The sequence below is a fragment of the Octopus bimaculoides genome, chromosome 11 (assembly GCF_001194135.2).
Source record: "Octopus bimaculoides isolate UCB-OBI-ISO-001 chromosome 11, ASM119413v2, whole genome shotgun sequence".
NCBI classification, from domain to species: Eukaryota; Metazoa; Mollusca; class Cephalopoda; order Octopoda; family Octopodidae; genus Octopus; species Octopus bimaculoides.
The window spans coordinates 28,641,521-28,651,403 of record NC_068991.1 but is presented as its reverse complement, the minus strand read 5'-3'; the positions used below and the strand labels follow the sequence as shown (position 1 = coordinate 28,651,403).

The following is a 9,883-nucleotide window of genomic DNA, read 5'->3' as shown; positions in this document are numbered from 1 at the left end:
GTGTTGGTGTGTTTATGTCCCTGTAACTTAGTGCTTTGGCAAAAGAGATCGATAGGATAAGTACCAGGTTTAAAAAAAAGTACTGGGGTTGATACATTCAAACGATGCCCAGCATGGCCTCAGTCTAATGACTGAAACAAGTAAAAGATAAAAGATAAAAGAAATATACATATATATCATATATACATACACACACACACACACACACACATATATATATATATATATATATATATATATATATATATTATAGTTCTGCAATCTATCTTCTCATTTCGTGTAAAGAAAAGCAGCAAATTAAAAGATATAGCTTCATTTATATTGAAGATTGATTATCAAATAACAGTTACAAAAAAGGAACAAACACGCAATACAGTGAGAAAAGTATTAAAAATAACCATTAACAGATATAGATGCATAAGTTGTATGGTGCAGGTGCACTCACTCATACAAGCATCCATGAACATGTATGTACATGCACACATGTAGTTTGGTGCACATACATTCACATAGCGAGTAAAATAGCTACCTGGTGTTATAAGAATGGGGAGGTTAAGGCTAGGTTTAATTCATCCATACCTTAAAGTAAATTATGTTAATAGTTACTCAAATTCATTCCCACTGCATTGTGCAAAAGTACATTTATATGCATGTAAGCATCTTGAAAGTATTTCAGAAATTCTATTAATATATCATCTAACACACACACGCACGCACACACACACACACACACATACACACACACACATACACACACACACATATATTGGTAAGAAGCTTGCTTCCCAACCACATGGTTCTGGGTTCAGTCCCACTCTGTTGCACCTTGCACCTTTGGCAAGTGTCTTCTACTATAGCCTCATACCGACCAAAGCCTTGTGAGTGAATTTGGCTGATAGAAACTGAAAGAAGCATGTTATATACGTATGTCTATGTGAGTGTGTGTGTCTTTGTGTCTTTGTTTGTCCCCCACCACCACTTCACAGCTAGTGTTGGTGTGTTTATGTCCTTGTGACTTAGCAGTTTGAGACCGATAAAATAAGTACCAGGTTTTAAAAAGTCGTGTATTGGGGTCAATTCATTCGATTAAGAATTCATCAAGTTGGTGGTCCAGCATGGTCCCAGTCCAATGACTGAAACAAGTAAAAGATAAAAGAAAAGATATATATATATATATATATATATATATATATATATCAATGTGTGTGTGTGTGTGTGTGTATCTGTCTTTCTCCTCATACACTTCTCTTGAACTGATTCTTTAATTCACACTCATACCTTGTGAGTGAATTAAAGTTCTCATCAGGTCCTCATCATTAATGCTTTTCTCTTGCCTTCTTTTATCTCAAGGTTGTCCTGATACGACACATACCATACCATCCAAAACAACCGCTTCATGCCAGTTGAGAAAATCAGCAAATTTGTGAGTTCAGTTTTGGCCATGTACTTTTAGACATTCAGTTAATTTGTTACTTATCTTTCTATCTACCTTCTTCTTGTTTATTTATCTGTCTACCTGTCTGTTTATCTGTCTGTCTGTGTATGTATGTATGTATATATCTATAGATTTATCTATCTGTCTGTCTGCATGACTGTGACTGTCTGTTTGACAGTCTATGTTTGTAGCTCTGTCAGTTTGTCTGTCTGTGTCTATCCATACACACACACACATACACACATACACACACACACACACACACGTATATGTGTACATGTTTGTGTGTGTGTGTGTATATATATATATACACTCATACACACATGTATACTCACACATATACACACACACAAAAGAGATCATGAAGTGCTGAGCAGAGCAGTTTTCAAATGTTCTGAATATAAACTCAATTGTTGATGAAAAACTGATCAACATCCTACCACAGAGGACTGTCCTTCAAAAACTGGCAGTTACTCCATCAACTGCCAGTTCAAAGATGCTTCTATTGTCCATCTTTATCAGCACAAAGTCAACAAATGTGAATATGACAACCATAGAGGTATTTCCCTTTTGTGTGTTGCCAGGAGGATCCCTGGAAGGGTTATCTTGAACAGACTAAATGGTGCCCTTACCAACTTAGCGTTGTCTGAATCTCAATGTGGCTTTCAGGCTGGTAGAGGCACAGTGGATATGATGTTCAGTCTGAGGCAAATGCAGGAAAAGCCTTGCGAGCACAATTTAAACCTTTTTGTCACTTTTGCAAATCCAACAAAAGCTTTTGATACCGTATCTGGGATGCTCTTTGGGTTGTCCATAGAAAGCTAGGTGTTCTCAAAAAGATGCTTAATGTTATCATTTCTTTCCATCAAGGAAAAATGACTTCTATTTGATCTGGCAGGGAAGTGTCTGATTCATTCACAGTCTCAAAAGGGACAAAACAAGGTTGTGTTCTTGCACTGCTCTTATTTGCTTTGCATTTCTCTGTCATGTTGGAAACAGCATTGGAGGGTGTTAAAGAAGGAGTAAAGTTTTAATACAGGACTGGTGGTAGTTTGTTCAACCAACAATGTTTCAAAGCAAAAACTAAGACTTTTTAGTGGGAGTCCATTTATAGTGCCACCAATTTAGTGAATGTAGTCACTAATTTATAGTGTGAAAGTTGGTAAAAGGTAAAATATCAGAAGACAATTTTTATACAAATAAATTTTTAATTAACAAGAGCTGACAAGTAGTAAGAGCATAGCCTGGATGTATGCATGAGTCAGGGAAAACATTATAACTTATGTTTGAAAAATAGATTCAGTTGGAAGTCATTATAAGCTAATAAGAACGGAGCTAGTGTAAACAAAAATATATTGCTCATAACATGACAGGAGTAGTGAGCTGATGTCATCCAGAATTTTGCAGAGCAAAGTTGGCATAAATGGAATAGGCTGTTCATGATGTAATCAGAGTTTGAGGGCAGGTATAATTCAGAGCTAGCGGCATGAAGTTGGTGTGAAAAACAAAGAGGCTGTTCCATGATGAAGAAGTGATGTTGCTGGTCTGCCGTCTTTCTGCTAACTGATTAAAACTCCCACTTCACTTCATGGGCAGAGAACTGCCTTTGGTATTCATATGTGCCTAGCCCTGATTGGCTGGAGAATGCCATAGCACAACTGTGCTATGATGCAACAACTAAAATAACTTTCTTGACATTCTACAACTTTGGTGCAAACAGTTCGAGATTTGCTCTTCACAGACAATTGTGCACTTGTAGCACACACTCTTAAGAACATGCAATTGATTCTAGATAACTTCTCATGTGTATTGAAGGCTTTTGTTCTGACCATCACCATCAAGAAAACTGGGCTTGTTCATCAGCCCATTCAAGACCATCCACCTGCTGTATATGTTGATGGGAAAGCATTAAAAACTGTTTCCTCCTTCACTGATCTTGGTTCTGTTGTGTCCAATGATACTAAAAGGGATAAAGAAATTGAGTCCAGAATCAGGAAGGCTAGTTCCACTTTTGGAAAGCTTTACCATAGGCTTTGGAAGAGCCATGATGTATCATTGAAGGTGAAAGTTGATGTATACAAGTTGGTGGTTTTGACATTATTGCTTTGTAGTGCTGAATCATGGACCATTTACCAAAAGCACATCAACCAACTTGATGCTGTTCATATGTGATGCTTGCGTATTATTCCCAGCATAAAACCAGGTGACCATATTCATAAAAGTGAGGTGCTTGTCCTGTTGTAGTGGGTGCCACATATCCCAGTCCTCTGTCATCTCCTTTGCAAGGCTCAGTACTTTGTCCCATGTCTTCCTGGGTTTCTCTCTTTCACAACTTCCATTCACTTTAAGTGATTGACTTCCTTCCACTTTAAGTGAGATGTATGTATGTATGCATTAATGTATGTTTTTATGTTAAGCCACATATATGAAAGCAGGATATGAAATTGAAGGATTACTTAATACTTTTTGAAGAGTACATATTCATTGATATATGCAAGGGAAAGGTTGACAGTGACTTCAGAGTTTCAGCTTACTTACTTTCAACAGACTGATACATTAGGATAGGGTCTTCTATAGCCCCAGGCTAACCAAAGCCTTGTGAGTGAATTTGGTTGATGGAAACTGAATAATGCTGCATGGATACATTTAACCTGATTGAAATTTTAATGCAACTGAATAAGCAGGATGCAAACAGACACCACATCATAGGATATCTATGCAGCAGAAACACATTGGACAAGTTTAAAGAGAATATACAACATAAAAGACTGTAATAAAAAAAAATGTATAGGTGTATAATTATCCATCTTTATCTTTATTCATATTTACATACATACATATATTTATGTGTGTGTGTGTGTGTGTGTGTGTGTGTGTGTGTGTGTGTGTGTGTGTGCGTGCGTGCGTGATGGACTCTCCCATTGAAAATGATGTATGAACATTCAGTCTTTGCTGAATGACCTGAACAAATGATCATGTAGATCCTCCTAATTGTCAATGGAGATCAAATACCATTGCAAGGGAATGAAAGAAGTGGACAAGCTACCTTATCATTCAGAAATCAAGATATGTTTGTCAAAGAAAAACCACCATTTGTCTAGGGAATGTATCACAGTGTTCACCCAGGTTAGCAATGATACCAAAATCAATCTTATCTCAGAGTTTGTATTTAAACCATTCAAACAAGGCATCTCTCATGCCTGATGCTTTTGTTTTATGACCTCCTCCAGTGACTCTGAAATGTTTCTTTGGATTTTTTTTCAGCACTGTCAAGTTTGCCTTTCAGATATTTTTCATAGCAGCATTTGGCAACTTTAACAGCAGAATCAAATAGTTGAGCAGAGTTTTTGACACCGGCCAAATTTGAGTAAAACAAATGCTCTGGGGAGATATCCCTGTTTTGGAGTGTCTGAGATATGGTGTTTCCTTTAAGCATCAGAATGAGTTTTCCCTTTCATTCACTCTAATTCAGAATCATACTCCTCTTTGCATTGGTTCACCATGATAGCAAGTGCTTGTTTTTCTTCTATAGAATAATTTTCATACGTCACATCTCAAAATACTCTTTTCTTTGCCATGATGTTATGAAAAAGTTCAAAGAGCAATTACTTGAATTGTGTTGATGTTGTTAAATCTTATTCCATAAAAAGTTTGTCCTGAAGCATAAACAGTTTGTTGTTTTGTACTAGTTACGGGAGTCAGTTTAATCGACTTTCTCCTCCCCTTTAAATTGCTGGCCTTGTGCTTAAGTATTGGGCAATGTGCCTTATAGCATTGAGTTATAGCCAAATACATTCTGAGTTCAATCCTGCTGAGGTTAGCTTTACATTCTGAGTTCAATCTTATGTTCTGAGTTCAATCCCACTGAGGGGTCGATAATGTACTGGGCTGCTTTAATCCACTTGTCCTTCCCTACAAATTGTTGGCCCTGTATCTAAATGAGAAATCCGTTTTTTAAAATTTTCTAGGCTGTCACCTGTGATTTTTTTCTAAAACCAGAATTAGTTATTTAGTTTATATATCCTATTTATTTTATAACATATGGTATTTCTTGAAATGTTCTTTTTTTGTCATATATATGTATAATGTTTTTAATGTAAAATAAAATAATTATTAGATTTTTCAACTGTTGTATCAATATGAATAGCTTACAATAAAATTTCACTGGAGATAGATTAGCAAAATTTAATAAGGGAGGAGGGTTGGAATAAAAGTGTGTGTGTGAATGGGGGGGGGGGATTAAAAAAATTAATCAACGGCTGGGGTGTGCAAAAAATCTGAAAAATTAATAAGCGGGAGGTTGGAATAAAAGTGGTGGATATGGAAAAATCTGAAAAATTAATAAGGGGGTGGGGCGATTATTCAGGACCCCAGAGTAAATTTGTGGCTGATTTAGCAAAGTGCTAATGTGAAAATTATAAAATAATTAAGATGAAGGCAGCTATACACAATATATAACCAAAAAGGAAAAATTTAATTGTCACTAATTGTGACTGGGGGTGCCAGGTAGCACCTATATTGCTAGAAATAACAGTTAAAACCCTTAGAGCTGCAAGAAAGCACATTTTCATATACTGACAGGGGAAACTAGTCTAGTATAGTAATCTAGCTTCAATTATGGGATGGTTATCTCCTCTGTCAGTATATGAAAATGTGCTTTCTTATGACTCTAAGAGTTTTAACTTTTATTTCTAGTAATACAGGTGCTACCTGGCACCCTTAGTCACAATTAATGACAATTGAATTTTTCCTTTTTGGTTTTATATTGTGTATAGCTGCCCTTGTTATTTTATAATTTTTACATTAGCATTCATATGGTAGATACTAGATCATCCCATAAATAATGCAGTTTTTTTAATACTTCTTTTGATTTTCAAATTTAAGATAAACAAAGTTCTTTTTTAATCTAAAATATACTCTCCTTCATTTTCTACAATGCTCTTCCATCTGTCTCAGGGTTGGGAAAAGACTTTTGTGTGGTAGGCAAAAATTTCCTAAGAAAAAGGTGCGTGGGCAGGTCACAAGTTCTAACTCTTATATCTGTGTAAATCTTGTATATATCTATGTATATTCGATATACATTAGTAAAGATAAGTTAACATTAAATTAACACGTAACATCTTCATTAACACCACCACTGAATGTTGGACGTTTATATTTTATATTTTTCAGCTAGTGTAGTTGGGTCTCAAGTGGGTGGTACTAAAATAGCAATGTGTTTTATTGTGATATCAAAATTTCCATTCAAATGGCAAGTACCAGACGATTTCTGTTCGAATGTGACCCTTTTAAGTCGTAGTGGAAATGTGACCTGTATCACAAATAGGCATACAAATATTGTATAAATTTTATAATTGAAAAATTGACTACAATTTGTACATACAAGTATATCAGCTTGCGGGTGCAACTGTACCTGCAGGTGAGGTTTTCCCCACCCTTGATCTATCTGGTAGACTTGCAAGGCCCCTCTTCCAAAATTCACTTGTCCATGATGAAAAATACTCCTCCAGTGCTATTCTGACCTCATCTACAAAATTGATATTTTTTCTGTCCAAATGATTTTGAAGACTGTGGAATAAATGATAATCAGATGAGGCAATATATGGTGAATATGGTGGGTGGGGCATCATTTCCCATTCAATCTGCTCCAGCTTTTGGAATGTCATCCTCGCTATATGTAACCGAGCATTATCCTGATGGAAGAACACCTTTTGTCTTGATGGTTGTTTTTCTTCTAACGCTGACTTAAGTCACTCAAGTTGCTTGCAGTAGATCTCCTTTGTTATTGTTTGGGTTGGGTTTAAAAGTTCAAAATGGACTAAACCTTTCACATCCCACCAAACAGATAACAGCACCCTACGTGGGTGAAGACCTTCTTTAGACTGGAGTGCTGATATTTCTCCTTTCCCTACCCACTGTCTTTGGCTCTTGACATTTTTATAGAGAACCCATTTCTTGTCAGTAGTCACTATTTGGTCCCCAAAACGTTCCTTAGTGAGATGTGACAGCAAAGAAGAGCACATATTCACTCTCTTCTTACGATCAGACTCAGAAAGTTTGTGAGGAACCCATTTACCCAATTTGCTGACTTTTCTGATGGCACACAGGTGTTGATGAATGGTTGAATGACCGAACCCAAGCTTCTCTTTTAGTTCCTCAACAGTTATGAAGGGATTTTGTTAAACCAGGGTTTGCAGGATGTCCTCGTCAAGCTCTACAGATCTTCCAGGACAAGGCTCGTCTTCCAGCCTGTAATTTCCAGCTCAGAATTTCTGAAACCACTGTTGACACTGGCCTACACTTAATGTCCGATCCCCATATACTGCATTAATATTCCTCACACTTTCCGTTGCATTGTTGCCTTTATTGATCTCATAAAGCAAAATATGCCGAATATGTTCTTTTGTCACTTTCATTATAGCTTTGAAAAAAATAACTGTTAAAATTGAACTGCACTCTTAAAAACTTGCACTAAGAATAAGCGAACGGTAAAATTACTACCTGCTTTTGTGCAAGTTGTTGCAGGTAATTTATCCCACTCCTCTCCAACTTTTAGTTCATGCATTTGAGAAAAAAACACATTATTTATGGGATGACCCAATATATATACTGACAGTCCAGGTTTAGCCAAACCATTCGACAGTGCAGTAGTCATTACTGATGAGCCTTTAATTTTCAGGCAAAACTAGTCTAGTATAATGATCTAGCTTCGCTTATGGGGCAGTTATCTTCCCTGTCAATATATGAAAATGTGCTTTCTTGCAGCTCTAAGTGTTTTAACTCTTATTTCTAGCAATTTAGGTGCTACCTGGCACCCTCGGTCACAATGAGTGACAATTTAATTTTCATCACAATTCAATTTGGCAGAGTTTCTACAGCTGGATGCCCTTCCTAACGCCAACCACTCTGAGAGTGTAGTGGGTGCTTCTACGTGCCACCGGCACGAAGGCCAGTCAGGCGGTACTGGCAATGGCCACGCTCAAAATGGTGTATTTTACATGCCACCTGCATAGGAGCCAGTCCAGCGGCACTGGCAACGACCTCACTTGAATGTCTTTTCACGTGCCACCGGCACAAGTGCCAGGAAAGCGACGCTGGTAACGATCACACACAAATTGTGCTACTTACGTACCACTGGGACGGAAGCCAAACAGCTGCTCTGGCAACGATCACGCTCGGACGGTGCTCTTAGCGCTCCACTGGTAAAGGTGCCATCATGATTTCGCTTTCACTTGCTCCAACAGGTCTTCGCAAGCCGAGTTTAGTGTCCAATGAAAGAAAAGTATGCATAAGTGGGCTGGCTACATCCCTGGCAGAGACCTCAGATTATGGTCTCACTTGGCTTGCTGGGTCTTCTCACACACAGCATATTTCCAAAGGTCTCGATCACAAGTCATTGCCTCGGTGAGGCCTAATGTTCGAATGTCGTGCTTCACCACCTCATCCCAGGTCTTCCTTGGTCTACCTCTTCCACAGTTTCCCTCAACTGCTAGGGTGTGGCACTTTTTCACACAGCTATCCTCATCCATTCTCGCCACATGACCATACAAGTGCAATCGTCTCTCTTGCACACCACAACTGATGCTTCTTAGGTTCAACTTTTCTCTTGTGTGTGAATGTGTCTTTTTGTGTGTGTTTGTCCCCTACTATCTGCATATTCCACATCTAACAACTAGAAGACTTTCGACATCTTATCATATTTATTTTTTCCTGGATATTTTCCTGTGGATATTCCAATATTCCAATATTTCAACAAGACAATGTAAAATTTGTGCAATGAAATGAGACAGTAGCAGAATAAAAATTCATAAACACTTTCAATATTTGTACCCAATCTATAATGTTTCCCTATGTGTAACAGCCTGGTTTCAAAATTACCATACCAAATGAATAATGCCTGTTTATTGCAAATAAAGTATGTTTATCCTCTTGTTCTTTTTTACTCCTTTTTCTGCTTTCTTATAATTATAATCAGAAAATATGTGTATTAAAAAAATGCGATGTTTCATGATTGCCTGAATGGGTTTTTATTGTGTATCATCTAATAGCATACAATATTAAATAGAAGAATGTTTTCAGTAATAATAAACATCAGAAAGTATTCATTCTAAGTAAAAAAAGAATACAGTTCAAAATAAAACACATACTGAGAAATAATTCAGCTGGGAAAGGGTTAAAGCTAGCCCAGATATCTTCAAAGGAACAGGTTTTCAATGAAAACTCTGTACACTGCAATGAAGCCCTTAGAGAATGCTGTTTTAATATGAAGTACCATGGGTTGACAAATGGTGTTGGTTTGCTTACATCTCAGTAACTTAACAGTTTGTGTAGAAGAGACCAATAGAATAAGTATCATGCTTAAAATTAAATACTGGGGTTGATTCATTTGACTAAATCCATTAAGGTGATATGCCAGCATGCTTGTAGTCTTGTGACTGAAACAATTAA

General features: G+C 37.1%; 1 protein-coding gene across 1 annotated transcript in view; it reads left to right on the top strand.

Moving 5' to 3' along the window:
* Window positions 1-9,883, top strand: part of LOC106874263 (protein FAM161B) — an 82,467-nt gene that overhangs the window by 26,072 nt on the left and 46,512 nt on the right. Inside the window, exon 2 of the mRNA XM_014921923.2 lies at window positions 1,351-1,423. Coding sequence (XP_014777409.1) covers window positions 1,351-1,423 — 73 coding nt within the window. The remainder of the gene's footprint in view (window positions 1-1,350; window positions 1,424-9,883) is intronic.